At 43.1% G+C, this 25429-nt stretch overlaps 1 protein-coding gene across 8 annotated transcripts in view; it reads left to right on the top strand.

Annotated features, from left to right (window-relative positions):
* The window catches only part of PBX1 (PBX homeobox 1), a 308294-nt gene that overhangs the window by 65034 nt on the left and 217831 nt on the right, over positions 1-25429 (top strand). The window contains exon 1 of one of the 8 annotated variants that reach the window (XM_005609849.4): positions 7321-8071. The exons of the other annotated variants lie outside the window; for them this stretch is intronic. Coding sequence (XP_005609906.1) covers positions 8002-8071 — 70 coding nt within the window. The 5' untranslated portion in view covers positions 7321-8001. Of the gene's footprint in view, positions 1-7320; positions 8072-25429 lie in introns of those variants that run through there. 8 annotated transcript variants of the gene reach the window in all.

Raw genomic sequence — 25429 nt, 5'->3', positions numbered from 1 at the left:
ATTCCCTGGGCTCTTTTCAAGCAGGTGAAATGAGATAATCTCTGTAAAGTGCATTGAATGACCTTGAAAGAATGATTATCCCCACTTGACAGATGAGGAAACTGAGCCCTAGAGAGATTAAATAAATTGTGCACTCTTCTATGATTAGTAAGTGACCAAACTCAGGTTTCTCTGATTTCAAAGCCCACATTTCCTCTGAAGAGTTGCCGCCACTAGGTACTAGGTAATTACTGTCTTGTGCAGTCTTTGGATCTTTGCTTTTTTAATGTGCTTAATTCCCTCCTCCACAACTCAGAGTAAAATAAGAATGGCAAGCATTTGGCATCATCACACAAAAACTTGAGAGTCGGCAAGTCTCATCTTACCGTGAAGGTACCTTTGTCATTTCCAGCAGGTTTTCAGGTAGTATGATGTCACTGACAGAGCAGATTATGAAATAGCAACACTTGGGCTGCAGAGGGGAGATCCATCTAGCGAGCTGGCAGAAATTGGGGTGTTGGGGGCGAGAGAGGAAGGAGCAGTAGATTAACCTTACTAACACAGAGAGTTGTTTCTTCTTTTTCTTGTAAGTTAATGTTCATAACTGTTGTCTCATTTATTATTGTTATGATTATTATTTTTTTAAGACACCTTAAAAGCCTCCATCTGGCTTAAGTGCTAGATGAAAGTTATGGTAAAAATAAAACAAATAGTTTCATAAACACAGTGGGAGAGACAATTTCTTTGCTACAGTGTTCAAAGTGCTTTTTGAACAAACTTAAATGTCTTTGGATGTAAACAACACAGAGAAGCCAGAAAACGTACCTCTCAGATTCAAGAAATAAAATCATGAGAGCTGGAGGAGGGGGACAAAAAATGAAGTAAAAGAGGAAAGTAAAAGCTATCACTCTGCGTTGACCCTTTTACTGAGATAAGGTGTAAAACATAAATAATCCACCTAAGGAGTGACAAGTCCACTTACTTAATTCATTATTTATTTTACTTATTGGAGAAGCTGCTTAGCCTCCGGGCATATTTACAAGTGTGATAGAAAAAAGACAGTCCCTGCCATTACTGTTTACAATCCACAGTAGATGATATATAAACAAGACGTATTGTTTCTCGTAGACAGACATTTGCACAGATATACGTTAAACAAACAAGAAGAAAGCGGTTAATATGCATATGAAATCACCAAGATAGATCAGCTTTTGTAGCAAATGAAGGACAATAATACAAAACAAGGAGTTGGAAACAAAGTTGATCCACATTTGACTATTTTCATATTTAAAGACAATATTTCGGAAGCTAGTGTGGCTGCAGCAGAGTCAGCAAGCGGGTGAGCAGTGTTGTGACTTGCTTGTTCCACCAGCTGAGCCTGGGCATCGCTCAATAACACCCCTCACCTTCATGGGCCATCAGCCGGAGAGAGGCAAATTAGAGTGGTGGCGGAGCCACAAATCACAGGCTGTTGTTAGATTCAGTCTGACCCTTAGCATCATTTTATCTGAGTCCTCTTGGATTTAATGTGATTCCCTTCACACTCACCCTCTCTGGACAAATACTAATATTGTTATTGTTATCATCATGATTACTGGGGGCTGACCTAGCACCCTTCTGCCCTGAAACCACAGGACCTTGCCTTGGCCTCAGCATTAACGGCCCTCACAGCACCTCATTGACATGGCTGCACTGGGGTTGGAGTTACAAGAAGGGAAATATCATTTAGTGCCCCACCTTCATCTTCATAATGTTTTTTTTTTTTCCCTTTCCTATGGTGCTATTCATTCTCCCAAGGAATTAAAATCTCAGATATTCTGATTTCAGAGGAAGAGTGGGGAAGAAGTGAGGCTCTGAGTTCAGAGAAGTGAGACCTGGTGCTCCTGTCCTCAGGTTCACAGCACAGCTTTTCTACTGGACGTAGGAGTGGGAGAGAAGCCAAAATCTGTGACCTTGAGTGTATAGTTTTCATAATCCATGAATAAATTTCAGGAATTATAGATGTCCTGTTAGTATAGCATAGGCAGAATGCCCACTATGGATTCGACACTGCTCAAACCCTATGTTTGGTTTTTTTCTCAATCTGTTGATTTATATCAATCACCCCAACACACTTATAGCCAGGCCTTTCTAATGACTAATAGACTAGGAAGAGTCAATGGTATAGACACATTGGACATGCATGATGTTTATGGTCTGGAGGATATGGAACCATGAACTCATTGCTGCCCTCCACAAATTTGATGGTGGTGAAAGGACAAAAATGGAGACACAAGAGGATGTTATTAGGGTGACTCTGGGAATAACTTAAAAAGTGGGAAATTGATTTTATGGTGCTTGGACCCTAAACTTGCTCGTGCAGCGTTAAGAACTAAACAGACCTTAGAAATCCCAACTGGTTGTTTTACAGAGAAGAAAACCCAGAGTGGATATTAACTCTCTTGAGTTCATACAGTTAGTTAGTGGCATAGCTGGGACTCACAACCAATTTTCCTGATAGTAAGTCCACTATACTACACTCTCAATGTGGCATGTCCTCAAATGAGTTGTGTTGACTAACTTATTTTTACTTTTCAGGGCCGTCTTCTCTCTCTCTCTCTCTTCTTATATTAATAATCACATCATTTTCTATTACTAGTGTTTTCATTGCCAGATCCATTTTACTATTATTCAGGGGTCTCACTATGGGTTGTTTCTTGGAGCTGGTAGAATTTGAATGGAGTACCTCATCGTGTAGTAGCTAAGAGCGTGGACTCTGAACTCTGACTGCCAGGGTTTGAATCGCTGGTGCCCACAAACTCAGCTCTGCCACTTACATGCTACGTGACTCTGATCTATTATTTAATTTCTCTTTGCTTCATTATCCTAATCTATACGATAGGAAGAATAATAGTACCATCTTCTTCGTAGCTATCTCCCTAATAGTTAATATACATAAAGCAGTTGAAACAGTGCCTAGCTCATGTTAAGCCTCATAGTATATTGTCGTTGTTGTTATTTATTTCCTTCATCCTCAGCAGTGGCCTCAAGCTACCTGAAAGGTTATATAATTTAATTTCACATTTAATTGAGGAAGGAGCCCACTTGTAACAGTCCTTGATAATGGCTATCCAGCTCTCTGTAGCACCGCCTCCTGGCAAGCCAGCTCACCACCCCCCGTGAAGCTCATCCCTCGTGCCAACTTTGTTTTCTGGACCTGTCGAGAATGAGTCTATTCCTTCTTCTGGTCTAGAGATAGCTTCTAAGTGGCTCACTGACTATTCTTCCTCTTGGTTTCTTAAAGCCCATAATCGTGGGTTGCTGGGCGATTTGGCCAGAGGCTCCTCCAAGGATGTCATGGCCATGTGTCTCCTGAGGGCTGAGGTTAGTGCCATTGGCCCTCCACGGGACCCAGCCTGGTTCTACACCTGGTGGGGCTCACCTTGGACTGTGCATGGTTATGCTCAAGCACTGGTACAGGTGACTGCTATGGAAAACAAAATTTACCATTTCCTTCTTCCTAACTGCCTTAAAGGCTTTGAAAAGAGTGTGCTTTTTGAACTTACTGTCAAAACTGTCTGGATAAGGCTGCCATGGCAGAGCTTAATATCTGTTTGTTCTTCCCCTCCTCCTACAATGCTAATTGGGTTCCGTTCCTGGAATATGAATTGTCCAAATTTGTTGGGTGTCTGGTGGACAACTGTAAGCTCAAAAGGGAAGTGTCAGCTTCCTATTAGTGCACCACCGTCCTATGGGCACAAACTTCCTTTTCATGTAGCACAATAGTGGGAGGTCAGGACTCCCTTGGACATTGTTTAGGGTCTTTGTTTCAGAGGGTTGTATTTTTTTGGGAGACCCGATGCCTCTTAATTGTTTCGTAGTCTGTCAGGACTTAGAAAGGCCCAAACATTTGGGGCTGGGCCTGCTGCTGTCAGTATCTTGGAGAGTGCCATGGTCCATGTACATTGTTGAACGTGGTTCCATATGGGTCTGCCCACTGGCCCCACAGCCGTCTCACAGCTTCACAGGTGACAAGAGCCCATGTTGTCTGTCTTTAGAGATGGCAGCTGTGGGCAGGAGTTAACTCTTAGGCTGTGAATCCGCTGAGCCTTCTTTCTTTGGTCTTCTAGGAAGCAATAGATGCAACGGAGACAAGGTTGAAGTGTGTGTGTGTGGTGGTGGTGGGGTATAGTGAGGGTGGGGGGTGGGGAGGAAAGGAGGAACAACTGTAAAAAATGTTAATTTATTAATCACTGAATATATAGCACTTCATCTGAAATGCTGTTGCTATGCCAACACCCTGGGAGTTTATTTTCTTAATCCAAGAGAGGAGCTCTCAGTGCCCTGCTCCCCTGCTGTGTCATTTGAATTTGCTGCTGCCACCGCTGCCACCATGGTATCTGTTTTAAAAAGTGGGGGGGAAGGGGAGTGGTGGGGGGAGGGAGGGGAGCTGGGCTAAACCACGAAAGCAGTCATATGCAAAGCAGTAAGAGGCCTTGCTCAGTGCGACTTAGTAAAAATGACACAAATTAATATACTCTACTTAAACCAGACCAAGATTAATGGTTCTCTTTCAGTGCAGCTTAGCCCAACTGTCACTCGACAGGCGTTTGTCGGACAAAATCAACACTAATCAACATTTATTCGTCTCTTGCCCTTGGGTCTGAGGAGCGAGAGCGGGCTGCGCCATTCTCCCGCTCGTCTCGCCACGCTTTTCACCCTCCATCCAGCTTCGCCATATATCACCCTTCCTCCTGGTGCCTCTCCTCGGACGGATCCACATACTCAGCTATCAGGGTACATTAGAGGCATGATAGATTTTCTGTTTTAATTTACATCTATTATATTACAACATAACAGATTCTGATTCAGGAGAGACCAACGTCTCCTATAGGCAGACTCCTTGGGAGGATTTCTGCATTAACTTATTAAGGTTCGTTAGGATGCAGCTTCAGATAGACTCCCTTGCCCGTTCTTTCCTTGTCTCCCTCTCTCCCTCTCTCTCTCCCTCCCTCCCCCCTCTCTGGCAAGCTCAGTGAAGATGTCTGGGTGCACCTTCTTCACAAGCACAGCTCATTCTCTTTAGACTTGGCTTCCTCTGCTGGGTCACATGAGGCCGGCTTCCTCCCGTACTTTCTGATTGGACTTTGATCAGCCTACGGTGGGAGTTGTGGGCCCCCCTTTCCTGCCTGGGTAAATGGGCCTTGACAAATCTGGTGGCTTAGAGTCAGTGGGCACCCCCTCCCAGACTTTAGTCCTAGCCCCCAGCATCTTCTTTTGCTTTTTTTTTCCCTTTTGGTCTCAGTTACAGTTAGATTTTATTTTTATTGAAACACAGTTCTACAGAGACAGAGGGAGAAAACAAAATTGGTTGGGCTAACCAAGGAGAAGGAAGTTGAAGGGAGAACTGAAGGAGTGAGTTGAAACAAGGCTGTTTTCCTCTGTACGTGACCATCTTGGAAGCATCTTACTCCAGTTTGGAACAGGCTGGCTGAGTCCAGCTTGTTTCTGGCATATGAGATATATGTATGTATCGTTCCCTCATAAAGTGCCTTTCCACCTCATTTATGAAATTGGCTTTTTATTTTTATCCTTTCTCTCCCTTTCTTTCACCAGAGATGTAGTGTTGAGTACATCTTTTATTTGATGATGTAGTATTTCCCCTTGATTTTTGGTGGGCCTGGAGCATTTATGACTGTTGACTAAGGTCACATTAAGCTTGGATATCTAGTCACCTGTTTGCTGGCTGCAGAGAAGAGCTTGAGAAGGGGACAGAAATCCTCCCCTCTGCTCACCTCCTTTTACCCTGTAGTACTTTACGCACGGACACCGTGGCTTTGTCAAATGCCCAGGGAGACTGTGTCTTTCTTCTCAAATTGGCTGTAACGCTAGATCCTTGGCCACTTAGAAGGCCTGAGTTTATTATTTTTTCCACCAAGCTGTCGATTCTAAACAGGAGTAAGGTTCCTTTTGTGGGCAGAATGCCGAGGAGCCCCGGGCCGAGTTGGGGACGTGTGGTCTGCGTGTGTTTGCCTGTGGCTGCTGAGTGTAGGATGTGTTAGGAGGATAGCTGAGGACTTCCATTTTGGTTTCTTATTACGCAGCAATAAAGTAAATGATGCTTAGTATAACTTTGCACTTACAGAACTGTAGCTCGATTTGAGAAACAAAACTCCACCAACAGGAGTGCTCAGTATCTTGAGCTTGGGAGACTGACCTCGTTAATTTTAATGAGGGGAAAAATTCTCCAGCTGGGGCTGAGAAGAAAGTGAAATACCGATGAGGTTATCACTTTGGATGATCTCACTGATTTCAGAGTAGAATTGGAATGATGTTTGGAGAGTTTTCTAAAATCCTGTGGAGAGATTTAGAAGAGAATACATCTGCCCTTGATGATATTAAGGGGCTGCTTCCCCTGGTGGGCAGAGCAGAATTCTACATTGTCCCTCTTAAAGGTGCTATTAGAAAGGTGAACATATTAAAAAGTTAGGCTGAAAGAAAACCGAAAGAAAAACTGAATTAATGTGATTCTTATGTGGGTCTAGCCTGAAAACAATGGAGCTGGTCTTAGAGTGGCCGAGACAGTTGACTAGAAGCCAAGGGCTTCTGAGTTCAAGTGCCTGCTGGGACGCTAGCTTCCAGTGGGATTTGGGGCATCTGTTTCTTTATCACCCAAAGGCAGGAGGTGGGCTGAGGGCGTCCTGTTTTACAGTCGGCAGCTATTTGATTTGAACAGTAAGTTGATGACTTTGGCCCTGCCGTTAAGGAGCTGACAGATTGTGACCAATGAGGTTAGGATGACTGTAGGACAGTTTTGCCCTCGGTTAGGAGGGGCTTGCCAAGTTCCACTGACATTGGTTGGGGACCACAGAAGGAAGCATCATCATGTAAGGTATATGGCCCCCTTACATTAGCCTGGTCCACAACACGGCTGATCCTAGGAAAAAGATCATTCTGCCAATGAATTTTTTGAAGGTGTGGGGCAGACAGCACAACATTTCTCCTCCAAAAGCTCAAGCTTGCTGACTCAGTCTCTTTTCTCATCTTTCTGGCATGTCACTGCACTCAGTAGAAGATTTGTGCAACCATTGGGTACAAATTCAAGTGTTACCAAAGGGACACTTTCCGATTAAATGGGACCATCTTGCTCTAGGGGCCATCTGGCTATCAGTGGAATTTTGCAGGGTGGGGGTCCATTAATACTTGTAACCTCCCTTGAAATTCAGCCTTTTTCTCTGCAAGCTGGAAGACAACAGTTCAGGGCACTTGTGCTGCTGCTATGGCTGTGTGTGTATGTGATGGGAAATGCTGGTTGCCAAGCAGCAGAGAATGGACATAATCGTGCTGCCTAGCAACAGCGGCAGCGTGGTCACTTACGCAGATTTCTGCGCCTCTTCCTGTTTGGTCTGCTGGAAAATACAGATGGCTTCCGTGGGTCGCTGTCTGCCCTAGTCACAATGAGACGTAGGTAACCCTGGTGAACCACGGTGGATAAATACACAAGTGCAGGCTTTAAAATAATTACTTTCCAAACTGTCAAGGGCTGATTGCTGATTTTTGCACAGCATTCCTCAGTTTCCCCTTTGAAGTTATTGTGCACAACAGGCCAAGTAGGTTGGCTGTTAAGCCAGAAGAGGAATCTTAGAAAAGTCCCAGACTTCTCTGGATGCTGCCTTTACTGAGCCTGGTGAGCCTTTACTCCGCACGTGTGAATAAAATATGAAACAGTCAATTTTCTGATAAAGACACACACACACACACACACACAATGTGAAAAAGGCAAGAGGAGCAGAGCGTGACTACCTATTGTTCTTTGGGGACTGAAGAACAAAGCAGGCAAGAGAAAGGCAGGCCATCCCTGCTGGCTTGCCCTTTCTCCCAGCTCTGACCAGCACCTCTCACACGTGACACTCCTCAGTGAGGTCACCTGCTCACTACAGATGCCAAGGACGCTTGCTTGGCACAGACCTCCTGGGTCAGAGGGCCGGCCTTTGCTCTTCTTGGCGGTTCTGTGTATGGAGCACTGGGAGTGTTTGCAGCTGAATGCTTAAGGAAGATATTATCTGGCAGTGGGAAAAGGGAGTGAGTCTGTGCTCTCTCCTACCCCTCTCGGGTGAGTAAGTACTGCCTGCCTGTTTCCTGTCTCTAGGAGTTGAATTGGCCAGCCCAAACTACAGGCCTGGCGTCAGAAGACCCTGGTTCAATCTTTATTTTGACTGCCTACCAATGGTGCGGCTTTCTGCAAGCCACTTGGCCCACCCGGACCTTTGTGTTCTTGTCTGTAAGGGATAGCAATATCTGCCTCACAGAGTGGCTTGACGGTTCAAAAAGGCATGTTTGTTGGCACATCTGGCATGCAGCAAGTGTCAGTACTTGTTGCTGTTAGCCTCCTCCCAGTGGTTAAAGAGCAGGAAGTGAGGAGAAGACAAGCATTGTCGCAGCCTATTTAGTACACACTTAAACCTCTTGGATTCTGTCTTCAGTCTTAGCCTTTGAAATGAAGAGCCATTATTTCCCTCCATTTAGGTTGGAGAAGACAAGACTGCCCTCCTTTTGTTGCTTGACTTGCTTCCTAGGGAGCCTGGAAGGTATTAATCTATTTTTAGTGGTTTCTTAGATAATCCTTACAGAATCAGGATGGTTTGCTCCCATTTCACAGATGATGAGACAGTAATACAGAACAATGAGATTGTTTGTTTGGGGTCCTAGAGACCATTGGTTCCAAGATGGGATCAAAATCCTAGGGCCTAATGGGGTACATGAAGCCCCTGGCAAAGCCAGAGGGGATGGAGTAGTATAGAAAGTCACTGTGGAGTCAGAAGGTTCTAGGAGCGGATGAGACTTGAACTTTAGACTTCAAAATTGCCATATTAGTGAGTGTCCTCTGGACAGATTGCAGCGTGGCTTCTGGGAGTCTATGTGAGGTAGGTGGATCAGCAGGGTTAAAAGAAGGCCTTGTGACTTCTCTGTTCCTTCTGTATGTCTATGTTTGTATGTCTATTAGTATGTCTGTTACCCTGCGGAGGGGCAGAGGGATTCCAACGGGGAAGGCTCCTGGTTCCCACCTTGCCTCGCTCATTGAAGTCCTGCTAAGCGCTCTCATTCTTCAGTTTCGCCAGTAAGGATGATGATAATGTTGACCTATTTCTCAGAGTAAGGTAGGTCTAGGGTTGGGAATTATCACCTTTGACTATTCTAAAGTGCTCCAGTCAGCAAATTGCTCCTTGCCCAACGTAGATCCTTGGGAACGATGTGACGACACTAGCGTGAAGGACAGTATGTACTTATTTTCATTGGTTACTTGTGTCTTGAAACAAACACAGGCACAATCTTCCAGACAAACAACTGTTAACAGCTTAACTTCTCTGTCAAAGGAGGGCCTGGGTCTCTCAGAGCCCTTCTGGCTCTCAGAGTTATAACCTCTCCAGGATGCCAATGTCTTCGGCTGTTTCTTGTTCTCTGTGCAGGGAGTGACCATCCCCTCAGAGCAGCCCTTCTGGGACTTTGAGCAGAAAGTTTAAAAGCAGTGTGGTTCTAAAATTCCACACCACCTGTTCTTTCAGTCGTGTCCTCTCTGAGCTGCCTCTGACTGTCGCATTCCATGGCCATGTGCCACTGCTGACTCGTGATACTCATCTTAGCGTTTTACTTGCGAGTTGGGGGCAGGGAGGAAGGAGAGAGAAGATATGAGAGGGGAGGAGAGGAGACATGGGTGGGGTCCACACTCATCTCTTCATTGTTAAAGGGGTGCAGTGGCTCCCACTATGGCACCCAGGAAACTAGCTCAGGCCAGGAGGACACCCAGTGACCTGATAGAGACCAGTACAGCAATTAGGCCTTTTTCCCTAGCAGACATGCTTCCTCAGCTGCCTCCTACTTGGTTCTATCTGGAAATGACCTGCCTTCTTGTGGCCTGGTTTCATGTGGTTCTCTCTGTGAGACTCTTGGTAGAAGCCTTGGTTACCACCAAAGGCAGCTTGTGGTGCAGCCTCAGCCGCAGCCTGGCTCAGAGGTATTCCCTCAGCTGTTCATTGGGTAGGCACATAATGAAGAAGAAACAAGGCCTGAGGAACAGCTTCAAGGCTCTGTGTCTTCCCCAGTGGATTTCAAGAATTCCAGTTCTTATTCTGGTCAGAGAGCATTGTGAGGAAGGAGATTTTATTGTCTGCTGTCACCCTCCAAATGGTGTGTGCTTGTGGATTTGTATCCTTTCCATGACAAATATCACATATTGTGTTTGTTTCTGTATGGTTACAGTGACTTTTGGTATTCAGCTAACACCCTTCCTTTAAGGAAGTTAGAAGACTTGATAAATTCTAAGTCTTTGATCCTCACAAGTACTTCTGGAAAATTGAGGTCCGGTGAGATAAAGTACTTTGATTAGTTATAGAACATGCATACTGCTTTTTGGTTGTTCCTTTTCTCTCTCTCCTCTCTCCCCTTTTCCTACTTCCTCTTCCTCTCCCTCTCTCTTTCTCCCTCCCTCTATTTTGTTAGGAAATTATTTTAAGGTAGAGGTTAGCAGTATTCTGCTTTCACATGATAAGCCCCGTCTCTAGTACTGTTTATTTCTATTGGTCTATTTTTCAGAGGTGCTTATGTGCATTTCCACATGTCCATCACCATCCCTCTGAGGTAGTGTGCATGAGAAGGTGGCAGTCACCTCACTTCAGAAGGGAGGGAACTGAGTACAGTCTTGTTCTATCTTGTGGAAACTGAGTCCCAGTGAGTGGAAGTGTCTTGCCGAGGGGATGTGACTATGAATAAGAAATGGAAGTAAAAACAGGCCCCAGATATTTCACCTGGCTCTCACCTACATTACTCCAAAGTTTGGTCTCAGACTAGGACATTTGGGGCATCACTCCACTGTCATGTGGAGAACTACCCAAGTATGTCTCAGTGGTTGATTAAGACAGAAAATCTTTCAGGAGTGAATTGAAACTTGTTGGGGCAGATGCTGTGGTCCTGAGGCCTAAGGATTGGCATTACAACCTTGTCTTATAAAGTCCTAGTACATAGCAGGTGTTCGGTATGCATTTATTGATTTGATTAGGTATTTTTATCATGGCGAACACAGTTCCTTTAATATCAGCAAAGACGTAGTGAATATATGCTACTCACCTCCGAGAACAATAGATGTTAGGAGATGTTAGAAGGAAGTATAGAAAAACCTCTCTGCCTTCAAGGAGCTCATAGTCTAGTGGTGGAGACAGGACATGATACAAAATGTCTGTTCTCTGCTTTGACAGGAGTTACTGTGATGATTTTAAGGTAATAGGCCACTTCTTATTCTTTCGCCCAGCCCAGCTGTTTCAGAGGAAACGATAGAGAGGCGGGCTTCTGCTGTGATGGAAGTGATGTTTTATTTTAAGATAAAATATGGAAGCAACTGATTGATGGATTATAAACTTGGAGGTCCAGGATAAAGCTTTATTCTGGGGGCATCAGTATATTTCACTGGGAGCCTCCTGGGCATTAATTCTGCCTTTAATTTTGTTATTAGAGACCTAGCCAAACAAAGGGAGGTGGCGAAGCTCGAGGCTGGTTTCACCTTGATGAAACAGTGATTTCACCAAGGATGATGTTCCCCCATCTATCTTCATCCATCAAGGCACTGCTGAAATATGCTAATGAAGCCCGAAGATAGGAGCACAGAGCAGTTAAATGGGGCGTTGCAGACGTTCTCCGTACCCCTGTGACAGGGCGATGCCACTTACTGTCCAGATTTAGTATAGGAAGGAGAGCAATGCTGATGTGGTCTTGTGGTGAAAGATAGAATATAGGTGGAGGTTCCACCTAGCAGAAATGAAGGGCATGATGCAGTGGTATACATTCCAGAATAAGACGGAAAAGCTTGGTTTTTGGTGAAGGGGTTGACTTCCTTTATTCTCTTTGACTCACCTTCTGGCTAATCTATATAAGAAGCAAATATGTGCAGTTAAGGAAGCATTTTTGTTGCTAAGTTCCAGAATGTGAGTGCCCACTTTGTGCCAAGTCATCTTTTCTGTCTCCATGTCAGTTTGCATCACCATGTTTGTTTCCAATGGTTAAATGTGCAAGTACCTTTTTTAAAGTTATAATTTATTGGGTACTTATTCATATGTTACATACATACATTATTGGGCTTACTAGCAAGTTATTTCATATACCTCAGTCTAATCAAATTCTTACAAACATCCTCTGAAAAAGTGAAATTCTAGCAAATATTTTACAGAAGAGTTTTGAGAGGTTAAATTCATGTCCAAAGTCACATAGCTAGCAAGTAGTGGTTACAGTTCAAACACGTGTCCATCCACTCCAAAGCATGAAACCTCCATGATCCGATGGCTCCTAGACAGGGTGGATCTGGGAATCGCTGCTAACTGTTGGGAGTCACTTGGCTCACTTACATATTTCTATATTCTTTGGATTCACTTTAACTTTACTATGCCCTTCACAAGTTGTTCTTTCCTAAATAGACCATAAGCTCTCTGAGGCCCGGGGTAGGGCCTTCTCTCTAGTGCCCCAAACACAACTGAGCAATTTGATTTATAACTCACGTATCCATGGTTGATACCCTAGCTTCTGCATGGAGTGCTTATTTTGGCATTGTGCTTCTAGTGGATGGTAAAATAAAGCTGGCCAGCTGCTTTCTGGTTTCATATATTAGATGAAAGCCATTGAGGGTTTTATTTGTCTTTACAAGGGAATCCTATAGGAATCACAGTAAAATTTCTGGTGCTTTCAGTTTATTGGTGGATCCACTTCTGTTTTCTGCCAGTTGGCTGGCTTCGTCTATCTAGTCCATATCCAACCACACGGAGAAAAAAGTAAATAACTGAAATTTCATGATTCCTTATTAAACTGCGTCTTCCAGCCGTCCATTCTAGGAGCTATGTATAAAATTGTGCTGATCCTAAACCGGTAAGGTAGCCAGCCGATCTTCTTTCCCAAGATACAGATTCTAAACTATGAGGTGGCCTTAGAAATCAGGCACAAGAATTCCCAAATCTAAAATGATTATCAGCCATTTTTTTTCCAGTGGAGATGGAGGAAGGCAGAAGCTAAAAAGAGAAAAGAAAGATGGATTTTAAAAAAAATTTCAATAAGATGCTAAGTGACATACATTCTCTGAAATAAACTGTGCCAGAATAAAATCACCATGTTGGCCATAAAGTCTTTTCTGCCATTTATCAAGCCAGTTTGAAGTTTGGGGACTCTAAACTGTTATTAAAGAGTTAATAACCAAAGGCCTGGAACTTCCAGGACGTCTTGTGGGTCAGTGTATCTTGCCAAAAGGTAACATCAGCCAGTGGAGTCAGTTGGGCTCTCCGTCTGGCAGATCTGTCTTTCTCAGCTGCTCCTCCTCCACTTTCTAGTCTTGGAGTTCATATACAGTAAATCTTTCTCTTAATAAAGCCATTTTTCAAATCTGACTTTGGACTAGGGACTGCTTTTTCTCCAAATGCAACAGCTGTTAAACATGGTGCATTGGGCACGGTGTATATCTCTTTGTTTAGTTTTGGGTTTTTAATATGAGCAGAGACATAAAGGAGTGGGAGGGCTCTATCGATTTCTTTCTACCCAGAGTCAGCCACTGGGTTTGGAAATAAGGCCTCCAGCCTCACAAGGCCCCTGGACTCCCTGGGCTACTCACCCTTGAAGACGAAGCCTATTGTCCCCTAATAACCAGCACAGGGTACCCCTTCCTTTTGGCGAGATGGAATTGTGGAGCTCAAGGTGCCAGCCAGCGGGGCCAGACCTTTTGGCCCTTATCTGTCCCGGTTACATGGGGAAAGGCATTTTTGCCCCCTTGCTCTCTCGTCCTTCTGTCACTGTCTCTGTTCCCAATGCGCTGGGGAGCATTAACTCCCTGCAGGGGAAAAAACTTCACAAAAGAAATGAATTATGCATATGGAATTCATTTCCTTGATGAATAGGGAATCTGAACAAACTCCATGGCTGTTCGATTTTAAGGCAGAGAGGAAGGGAGTGGGTAGGGCTAAACAGTATAAAGGGGGGTGATCAAAAAGAATTTGGAGCAAGAGGTGGGAGAAAAATGATGGCAGAAGGACTTGGGCTTGAAATATTAAGGGCGAAGTAAGTGGCCCTGTGAAAGTAGTTCATGGCCCATTATTCTTGACAATATATACCCTCTAATACATACCTTACTCCCAATTAATGTGCAGATATTTCAGCGGAGAAATGGACGGTGGTGGTAAGATTAGACTGGGGAGAAATGACACCACCATGGTGGCAGGACCCTGCTGAATTCAAGTTTTTTAGTGACTTCTGACTTACTTCGTTAGAGGTTAACAGGGAACGCTTTGAATTTTGAGCCAGAAATTGTGTGGTGGGCAGAGCGCTGCACTTAGGAGTGGTAGACTTGGAGCCGAGCTCTAGGATACAGACCGTGTGACCTTGGGCAAGTGATTTCACCTTTCTCAGCCTCAGTCGTCTCATCTGTAAATGGGGAGCATGACATCTGCCTCATGGAGGTACTAGAAGTAAAAGAAAGTGCTTTGACAAGGAACACAAAATGCAAATCTGAAGAGATTTTATTTTTCTATCTCTGCCTTCTTTCCTTGACAGCCTTCTAGATGCTCAGACCTAGTCTTTAAGCAAGCCGGAATTTCTTTGGAGCAGAATGAAGGAGAAATGGATTCAGGAGCACATGGTGGTTAAAGAAATAAGTGAAGAAACAAACAAAAAATTCTGTTGTAATCCTCACCTCATCTACATTAGGAAAATCATTGAAAATAATCAATCTGATGTTTTTGGCAAATTTAGCCACTGAATCAGTACTTGTTGCTGCATAACTGGTTTGATCGACAGTAGGAACGCTTGTCATTGACAGCTACATAAATTAAGGAGTCAACCTGAAGGTGGATTTTAGAGTTTCTTCTATAGGCTGACTACCAGGAAGGGGCAGTCTTTTTCTTGACTGCCAAAGACCTGTGGATGCTTCTCCTGGCTTCTAATTGTTCTCCATTACTCGTTTCTTCTGAATGAAAAAAGGGCTTGGGGACCCTAAGTCTTCAGAGGAGGTAACAGAGTCACACGCATGCATGCATGCACACTACACATATGTTAGGGAGAGTCCCTGCTTGCTGAGGGAGATCTTTTGATAGTCTTGGGGGACTTAAATCTTATTTCAGGATTGAGTGAATTGAACAGACCAGACCACTGCCATGTCTCTTTATTTTTCTTACAACCCAATTGCAATACATGCAGTTTTCACAGAGGTGTACTTGTTTTTCAACAAATACCTTCTTTTTCTTGTTTTTTTTGTTGGGGGGGTGGGGGGGATGAAGATGTGTAATGTGAGGATGCGTAATGTAATGAAATTGTGTCTTTTGGGCTGCCCATCGTAAACTCGCGATACAACTGTGTGTCCTGTGGTGCAGTAGTTTTCAATCCATGCCCCTCAGGGCCCAGGAAGGGTGGGGGGCACCCCACGGCTGTCCTCCTGGCGGTGGTGGGGGCTGAACCCTTGAGGCTCTGGGCTTCCACCCCAACTTCAACCCCTGCACTTCTGTTTCATGGATTTTATTTGTTTGACTTTGTGGGTAAGAGTCTGCCTCTAAGAAATGTTTGAAACCCAGTAGTGCAGAGAATAGGCCAATACCTAGTATGAATTATTTATTTGTTTATTAAGATTTTCATGGCACCTTCCCTCTCAAAGTTCCGGGCACTATATGGAATGCTTCAAACTGATAGCATTTGGCACTAAAGATTGAGAACAAGGCCAGTGGTTGAGGAAACACTAGGCAAGATGGGAAAAAAAGGAAGTAAAAGAAGAGGGAATAGAAGTTGGCTGTTCAGACCTCAGAGATAACCCTTGAGCCAGAGGAAGTGGGTCATGAAGACCTATGGCTCTGCGGGGAGGAATCCATCTCTACCAATAAGCTGGGTTATTAGGGAAAGTCACTTCAGCTTTCTGAGCCTCCTCCACTATATGACGGTGACCTAGTTGACCCTCCAGGCCCCTCCCAGGTCTGATCTTTCATGGAGGCTGAGAAGCTTAGCTTTTAGGTGCGCAGGCCTAACACTCCCACCAAGTCGTTATGGTAATAAAAATGTTTTTTTAGTGTTATGCATAAACCTTTTAATAACGAGTGTATTTGGTACAGAGTGGTTTTTTCAACTCTGGCTGCACATTAAAATTACCTGGGGAACTTTTATAAAATACCACCAATGCCTGGGTTCCATCCTGGAAAAATGAGATTGGAACCTTTGGGAGCTGCTGCTGAGCATTCGTATTTTCTCAAAGGGTCCCAGCTTCTTGTGTTGTGCTCCAAGGTGGTAAAGTACTGCTGTGGGGAACTGGGGAGGGTGATTAGAGGAGGCGAGATTGAGAATGCCCAAAGAGAGGAAAGGAAGGGCTTATTATTGGGGCCCTGGTTGTAAGTGCTTCTCCTGATGAACAGTGGAGGGAAGGGAATTTCAAACTCTGCTTTGATGTTATCAAGCTATAGGTTTTTCTTGTAGGAAGTATAGATAATTTGGCTCATGCAGCTCATTTTTCACATACTTCAAGGCTGGGAAACTTGAGAACTGTCACAGCAATTTCTTTGGGCACTTTCCGCGCTACCTGGCTCCCATGGAAAGAGCATGTACCACGTGTCAGGCACTGTTGTGGGGATATTACACTTAACCATACTGAAGGTGCGTGTAGCACAGAGGTTGGTGGTGTACTCTGCATTTTACAGAACAGGAAAGTGAGGCCCAGAGAGGCTAAATAATTGGCCCAGGGTCCCAAAACTTGTAAACAGTGGAGAAAGGGATCAATCCGTTATAGCCATCCCCCTCTTCCCACTGTACTCACTGCTTCTGAGAGTGACAGGAGACGTTGGTTTTTCAGCTGCCTCTTCTTGCTGGGAAGGCCCTTGACTTGCTTCTTTCAGATAGGTGAGAAAATACGAGGGCAGAAATCAGCCTAGGAGGGGATTACCTTTGAGATTGAGCAAGGCGTTGTAGTGTAATGAAAACATGCAAATAAGCAGGGACCTCTAGCCTCAGGGAGAGCTTGAAATTAGAACTGGGCCAAAAGAAATAAAATTATGGGGCAATCCGAATGTGAATAATATGGGGAACATGCTTTTTGTTTAACTGTCGTTGTCTTTGGTGTCACTGACATGACTTAAGCTTTCTGCTTCTCTTGTTTTAATATGGCAGGCCTCTGTGGTGTGAGCTTTGTGTTCATGATGGACTCCTGGACTCATCTTCAGGTGGTCCATGCTAGAATGTGGTAATACTGCCCTGCGGGTCTATTTTGTCTTCTCACACAGCCATATTCTTAATCACTTCACTTAATGCCTTCCAGAGCAAACGGACTGTATGTGGCTTCTTCCCTTAACAAAACGTTCTATAATCATATTTTCTGTCTTAAAACAAAATTAGTCTCTTAAATGTAAAACACTTCTAAAGTACTTTTATTAGTGGATTGCTTTCCTTCGGGGATTGTAATGCTTAGTAGAAGGTGCTAACTCACCTATTTTCACACCACCTAGGGAAGGAAGGTGTTAACTATTTTCTGATGAAGAACTAAGACCTTGTCAGTGTAGAATGTAGACAGAATTTTTGTTGGGAGTCCCTAGGTCTTAAACTCAAGACGTGATTGACCAAATTGTCTTAGACCCCATTTTGTGACACCTCAAATCTATTAATTTTTTTCCAGTATGTGAAACAAACACGTAGTTTTCTCAGATCAGTTGTGCATACCTGTGGCTTGGAGTCATGGCCACTTGGCTTCTTAGATCACGACCCACTAGATTCAAGCATAAGGAGCTCCTACTCCTCTGCATCTGTCTTCCTACATCTTTCACATCCCTGGAGCAGACTTGCAAGTTAGCTTTTTTTGCCCCCTGCTCCTATGAAAGGTGTGATAGGGCAAACATATTCATGCAACTCAAAATGACCATCCTGGGTCTGTTCTAAGTTTGAATTCTGTCATTGATCCAGCCTTCACATACTTTCCCTTTAATGCTAGTTAATAAAAATACGATGGCTTTCTTTTCTCTTCTCATAATAACATTACCAGCTTTGAGGGTTCTTTGAAAACCTTGCTTGAGAAGTCCCTGGCCAAAGAAAACAATGGTATTTGTTTTTAAAGTATGAGCTTTGGCTCACTAACGTCCTCTGCCTGAGAAGGGCTGAGAAAGAGTTGAAGCTTTCTGGGAAGGGGCATGGAAGAAGCTCTCTACTCTGGCTGTGTGGATCTACAGACTCAACTGGGAGAATGTAGCATTGCAGATACCAGCCCTGGGCTACACATGGTGGCCAACCATGTGGAGTCAGCTCTTTTTGGAGGTGGCGAAGTCCCCTTTCTCTTAGGCAAGTGCAGTGAAAGGAGGCTTTCTCCTTGCTCCTATGGATATAGGATTATTTCCTTTGGAAGAGAAGGAGGCCCTGACTTAGTTTGGCTACAGCCAATTTGTTCCTCCCACGTTGTGTAGACAAGAGAAGGTCATCGCAGTCCCTAAGACCTTCCTTGCCAGTGAACCCTCTTGATAACTGCCAACTGGGGACAGGGCCCTTGCTCCTCTTGGTGTACACATTCAGGACTTTGCTCAGTCTGGATATAGCTCATGCTGCTCTGCTCCATGGTCTAGTACATGCTGCCCGAATTTTTTTTGTCAACCTCCCCCGCCCTTCAAGAAAAAAAAATGTACAGGAGCCGGCATTTCTATTCCTTTTCCTCCACCTCTGCTTTCATTCTTCCCTTCTTTTTCTCTTTCCAGTGCTCCCTTTAGTAACAGGGAGACATGGAGTTATAGTGGGTGAAGGTGGGGGCAATGATGCTGCTCAGGAAAGAAAATCAGCCAAGAGAGCTTAAGGCAGGGAGGAGGAAGGAAAGAAGACGCCAGGCATAGCAAGCCCAGACCCGCCCCCAACCTCCTTGTACCTGCTGTCTCTGAAAGAGGGTGATGAATTTGGTTTGCGCCACTATTAAACTGATAAATGAAATTTGTATGTTAAAACGATGATAATTTCATTGTCTTTTCTTTCCTTCTTTCCCATCCATGCTTCCATCTCACCCTACCTCTTCTTACTCGCTCTTCAGCTTTGGGTAAGGTGGGGGGAGGTTATGGGGAGGGGGGGCTTTGCAAGCTGTCGGTTTGCATTGTGCGGACGGGGAAAGGTCTCTACCTGGCTCATTTTGTCCCCTTTGCTTAGGCTGTCACTGCTGACAGTCCTCATGTTTATTTCATCTCGCGTGGTGGCTGTCTCGTTTCCCTACCCTCCGATGTCATTAACGCACAGAGAGCGGGCCCTGCAGTGTTGAGCCTAATGAATTCCGCTGTGGCTGCTCTGCTCCCCACCTCGTTACCAAAGCTCAAGGTGTCAAATTAAACCCAGCCTAGAGAGAAAGAGAAAGTGCGGGAGAGGATGCAAGAGCAGGGGAAGAGGGAGGTACAGGGAACACGTAAACAACTCTCCAAAAAGAGCAGGTGGGGGGAGAAGCAAAGAGGGGAGTGAGGCAGAGAAGACTGCCACAAATGGGCGACTTCCTGTGACCAAGTCCACTTTAAGCAAGGTGACCTCCTTAACTCTCAGCAGGGCCTAATGACCCGTCCTTCATGGTGTGAGGTTTTGCACCTTGGCCTTGGCTGTAGTTTGTTGCCTTTTTCTCATTGCCTACTTGATTTATCCTCATGGTTTATGCAGATTGGGCACCTTGCAAAGCAGACAGAGTAGCTAGAGCAAGTGAGAGCAGACTGAGCTTGTGGAAGGAGTGCGTGTATGTGTGTGTACGTGTAAGGAAAAATCGAGGCCAAATGTGAGCTCCTGGTTTAGTGCCTCTGATCAGCTGCAGAAATCCGTGTTTCAAAATGGTGGAAAGAGAAAATCATCACATAAATCAAAATAATCCTCGTGGGAGTGCTCCCTAATAGAGTCCCTTTCCCCACCCCCACCCCAATTTGGGGAATAATGATTTCCTTCATCTTTTTTGTATATAGCATTGTACCATTTACAAGGCATTTTTCTGTATGCTATTGGCATTTTATCTTTACAGTATTTTGTTCAAAATGACCGTTAATAGAGTTTTCCCATTTTACAGATGGGGAAAATGTGGAGTAGAGATGTTAACTTACTTGCTCAAGATGATAGAGCTGGAAAGCGAGAAGACAGGGGTTACTTTGCAGGTCCTCCTTTCCCGGAATTTGATGTTTTTTCCCCTTATGTCATTAGACTTCCTAGATTTAGTCAAAGGTAAGAGGAGGTTAGTGGTGAATAAGCTTGTGAATTTTTAAAATTAAAGTACATTTACATACAGTAAAATGGATGGATCTTAAGTATACATTTTGATGTGTTTTGACAAGTGAATATACCCATGTAACCAACACCCAATTAAGATCTAGAATACTTCCATCACCTGAAAAACTTTCTTTTTGCCCTTTCTACTTAGCCACCCTTCCCGCTACCAGACAACCATTGCTCTAATTTTTGTCATCATAGATTAATTTTGCCAGTTCTTATACTTTATATAAATGGAATCTTGCCGTGTGTATACTTTTGTGTTTGACTATTGCTCATCGTAATGTTTTTTGAGTTTTAGACATGTTGTTGCTTGTATCGTTCATTAGTTTGTTCCTTTTTATTGCCAAGTGGGTAGTCCATTATATGAATTTACCACAATTTTTTTTATCTAGTCTTACTTGTGATTTTGCTTTAAGAAAAAAAGTCTTTTGAAAATAATTTGATATTTAAGACGCAAGTTTTCAAAAAAGTTTTGGAGTCCATGGTGGTCAACTCGGCCCAGCTTTCCTGGATTCAGTGGCAGGGCGATGTTTTCAAGCAAGAGGGATGAGAGAAATGAGGCACAGGATGAGCAAAGCTTTTATGGCCATACTTCTCAAACCTCCATCCACAAATTGGTATTTAAATATCTTAAGACTTATTTTTCTCTTGCTTAGGGTTCATTCTCTGGTTCATTGTCCTTTGCTGCTTATGACAATAGAATAGCATTTCCCTTGTTCTTTGGCATTTTGTCACTCTATGTCACTTACTTGATTTTAAAACTCTGTTCCTTCTTCTCTCAAGATGAAAGTGGAGCTTTATTTTGGAGAATTTCCACCATTTCTTTTCCCAATACTAGAGTTGACACAAGGATATCAAAAACTGGAACTAGAAATCGCTGGCAGATATTCTATAAACACAGTGGATGGGAGAGTGTGTAGCTACAATAGCCTCATTTTGTAGTTGGGGACTATATGGAAAACTTGGTCAGGGTTTTTGGCAACTTACCATAGCAAGAAAATTCAGTTTCTGTGACATATAGCCCAGTGCTTTTACCTTGAACCAAGCAGGTAGGGTGTGTGAACATGTATGTCCGTATGTGTGTGTGTTTCTGGGGAACTGCCACTTTTATTGACAGAAAAGAAGCCCAGTCTTTGGTACTCTGGTTAGAGTTGACATCATGGCACAACATCAGTTCTCGGGTTTCGTTGATTTAAACTGTTATGTAATGGGATTATCTCCTCACTCCTGGTCTTTTTCATTAAATCCATTGCTTCAGACATGCTGAGCACATTAGAATAGAGCAGGATCAAGAAAGTTTGTAAAGATGGGGACAAGTGAGGCAGGAAATACTGCAATTTAAATGCTTTCTTTCTTCGGACCTTCCCTAGTGGTGGTTGTGCTTTCTCAAGAGTGAAAAGGGGGAGAGAATGGTCTGAGAGTAGAGGTTTGGGGGCAGCACCTCAATAGTCCTATTTTCTTCCCCACCCTACACACATCAGATTCATGAAAAGATATTCAGTTACATAGCATTTTCAGGCCTGTTCAGGAAGGACTCAGTTCTTGTTGGTCAATGGGAGAACCAAGGCAGTTAACCGAACTTAAGCATTCATTTATTCATTTAGTGACATTTATTGAAGTGGGAATAAGAAATAGATAAAGTCAACCCCTGCCTTCAGGGGGTTCACAGTTGGGAACAGTGTATTATCAATCTGTATTATCACAGGGAGGAGCATGGAGTGTGATGGGAATTGGGAGAAGTGCCTCCAGGGTGTTCAGCTTTGGTCAAGGATGTCACCCTAGAGAAGTAAGTCAGGGGAAGAAGTCACTTTATGGAATTTAGCCAAAAGGAGTTATTCGTTAATTCAACATATCTCCTCCTCCCATCTCTGACATCTTTCATGAGTACCTGTCTTTGCAGGGCACCATGCTATGGGGTGTAGTCTGGCTTCTGGAGTGGAAAAGTCCCAAGTTGAATAAATAGAGACTCATGAGCACCTGAGTGTTGGGACCACTCTTAATCCCCCAAAGGAGCTACTTCTGGTGTCCCATTGGGATGATCAAGACAATGTGAATATTTCTGGTAATGGTCAGTGAAATTTTCTTCTTGAGATTGACCTAGTTTTTGTGTTTGCTGGTCTGGAGCTCCAGTTACGTCCTTGACTGTGGTCATCTGTTTTTGTCTTATTTGTTTGTTTGCACTGGGCTTTAGATTTACAAAACATTGTATGCAATTGTGTGATATACTTACTCTAAACCTTAGTGAATAGGCTTTTACATGCCATGGATGTGTTGGTTTTATAATGAAACTAGTACAATGTTGTTAGAGTCTAATACGGTATAAGTACTTAATGAAGATTTTGTATGGCAAATGAGGTGGTGGCTGCCTTTGGAGTCAGTAGATATATGGAGCAAGAAGGTAATGTCACTATTCACCATTATAGTAAATATCACTTTGACTGTTGGGGATCGCATAAGATAATTAGCCTTCAGCTGTAGGTAGAGAGTGGAATTAACATGGTATATTTGTAAATAGTTTAGAAATAAAATTTTTTATAAGAGTCAAAATAAGACACTCTCACTATCTGATTAATTGACCAGAAAGTGGGCTGCTTAATATAATGAATAACTCTTAGAATCTATTTATAGCTTCTCAAAGATAAGAAATGTCACATATATATTGTCTGATACATGAATAATTATGTAACTCCGGCCAGGTAGCTGAGACAAATGTGGAAACTGAGGCATATAACAACAAAAGCAGGTATGTCCTGACAAAATCTCAGTCACAGTTGACTGGTTAATAGAATCAGGGATCCTTTTCAAATAAATAATAATTTAGAAGGTAAATGCTTAGTATGTCTCTTGGAAATTTTTGTCCCAGCTATATTTGCCTGTAGAATCTGTATTCTTCTAATGATTCTAATCCATATTTTGCAGAGTCAGAATATTTAAAATAATAATAGAATTCATCTCATCTGAGTTAATTTAGATCAACAAACTAGTAATCCTGAGCATTTTCACTTCCATGAAACAAAATTATAAAAAATTCTTCTTCCTAGCATTTCAAAACTAAGTAGGCTCCCAAATCTATATAGGGCCACAACACATCTATTCCCTTCATCCTAGATAAATTATGAGGAGCAAACTGTCTGGAATTTGGCTGAAACATGGCATGCCATTTGATGCCACTGGAGGATTTGTTGTGTCAGTTTAAGATTGAGTGATGGACAGTGAGGAAATCAAGAAAAAAACCTCCTCAATGTGAAATAGAAAGTAAAGGACAATAAAATGCTAAAATGTACAGGAAATTCTTATAATATGACTAATTGTGTATGAGGTTTGTGGATATCAATTTTGCTACTGGTATCCTAACATTATATAAATGGTATACTGTTGTCCTTTTATGTTATCTATTATATGTTACGTGTAATATATTATATGATTATACTATACAAGCATAGATGATAAGATTATTCATCAGCTGGTGACCAAAGTGTGAGTTTATGAATGGGTTAACTGTAGACCATATGTATGACACCAAGCCTGTGTTAAAAATGAAAAAAAAAGAATTCTCCTAGGTGGGATATTTGACTAAAGTAATGATATTAAGACAAGATAGTCTAGACCAAATAAATAAATAATCTGCTGTTTGATAAAAGAAAACAAAACAACACAATGGAGGATATTGGTAGCGTCTTCCACAATGTATGAAAATAACAAGAATGTATGTAGAGACGATAAAAAGTGGTTGATTCCAAGAGATGAGCTTCTGAAATGTGTGTCAGTTGAGGGACATCAGAGTAGAACACTTCATTCAGTGACTAGGGTAGTTCTGCCTACTCTAGTTAGACATTTTTAGGATGTAGGAGATGTGTCACGCATTGGTATCTATTCGGAAGGTGGGGACACCTGCTGTCTGTCATATAATTGGGAGATGTTTATCTCGACAGTAGGCAATAATAATGCGGTAAACCAAACCTCATATTATCATCATGTATTAAAATGGAATTAATCGAAGCAATAAAATCAAAATAACAGTAAATGCTTATGCAATGTGTTAAGTCAGATTTGCATCAATCAGAAATAAAGCAAGAATTTCACAGTTCTAGTGTATTTCATGGTACCTGTTCTATGAGAGCAGAAACAAGACACAGAATCCGTACAAGATGCTAACAACAACTGAGCTGGTCCTGAACTATGAAACATTGGATATAGAATACATTACATCGCACCTTCCTGTTCAACATTAGGTGATCTGAGCATGCCTACGGTTTCTTTTTGGTCTGCCTAAGTCGAAAGGAAGCTTGCTTTCACTTTGATAGGGTGCTCGAGGAAAGAAATGCCCTTTTTCCTTCCCGAGTCAGATTGGCTGTGTTTTATTGCCTTTCATTTACTCACCCCGATCTGTGTGGCTTTATTGACCACTGTGGTTTAAGCCCAGGCAAGCTGCATGCTGTGCAGGAAAGAAAGGTGATGGACAGATAGCCCCAGAGTTAAACAAACTCCTGGTGCCCCTGCCACTCCACAACTTGCCATCTCGTCACTCTGGTGACTTTGGGGATGGCTTCCTGCTAAGGCACCTCTGGAGGGGCGCCTCACAGCAGCTTTGGAGTCTGGCTGCTGGCATTTGTGCCCCGCTGTCAGGCATATTTTAGGGGAGAAGGGGAGAAGAGTGATGGGTGACAGGCGGGTGGTGGATGGGGAGACCTAAAAATCACAGGTTGGTCCCTTTCTTTCTTAATTTTAGTGACATTCACAAGTTGTAGCTATTTCTCAAATAATAAATAAGAAAGAAAAAGGCAGAACAAAAAGAAGGAGAACTGGGGAAAAAGAAAAACCCCAAAAACAACCCCAAAATTGACTTTACAACTCATTCTAATTCACAGCCCTGATTTAGCTAACTCATAAAAGGGACCCTGTACCCAAATACCAGGAAAGTGAATGCCATCATTTCTAAAGGTTCCTGTCAGTCTAGGGTATAGATGGACCAATTGAAAACTGCTTATCATCTGCTGCCGTCATACAGGTTTCTGGGAATTTGAGTTCTTGCCTTTCTAAGAATGACCAAAATAAGTAAGGATAATCACTAGAGATGAAACAGTAGAGACTTATTAATACAGATAATTGCTGTGACAGTTCCTCAGCATCACGAGCAGTGGAACTGCAGCTCTTGCTCTGGATAGCAGCTGATTTGCCTGAGTGTGTTTGACAGTGTAGAAGTATATACATAGCACGATGTCACGGA

Source organism: Equus caballus, chromosome 5, assembly GCF_041296265.1.
Source record: "Equus caballus isolate H_3958 breed thoroughbred chromosome 5, TB-T2T, whole genome shotgun sequence".
NCBI lineage: Eukaryota > Metazoa > Chordata > Mammalia > Perissodactyla > Equidae > Equus > Equus caballus.
Note: the sequence above shows the minus strand (reverse complement) of the source record. Positions and strands in the feature narration are given on the sequence as shown.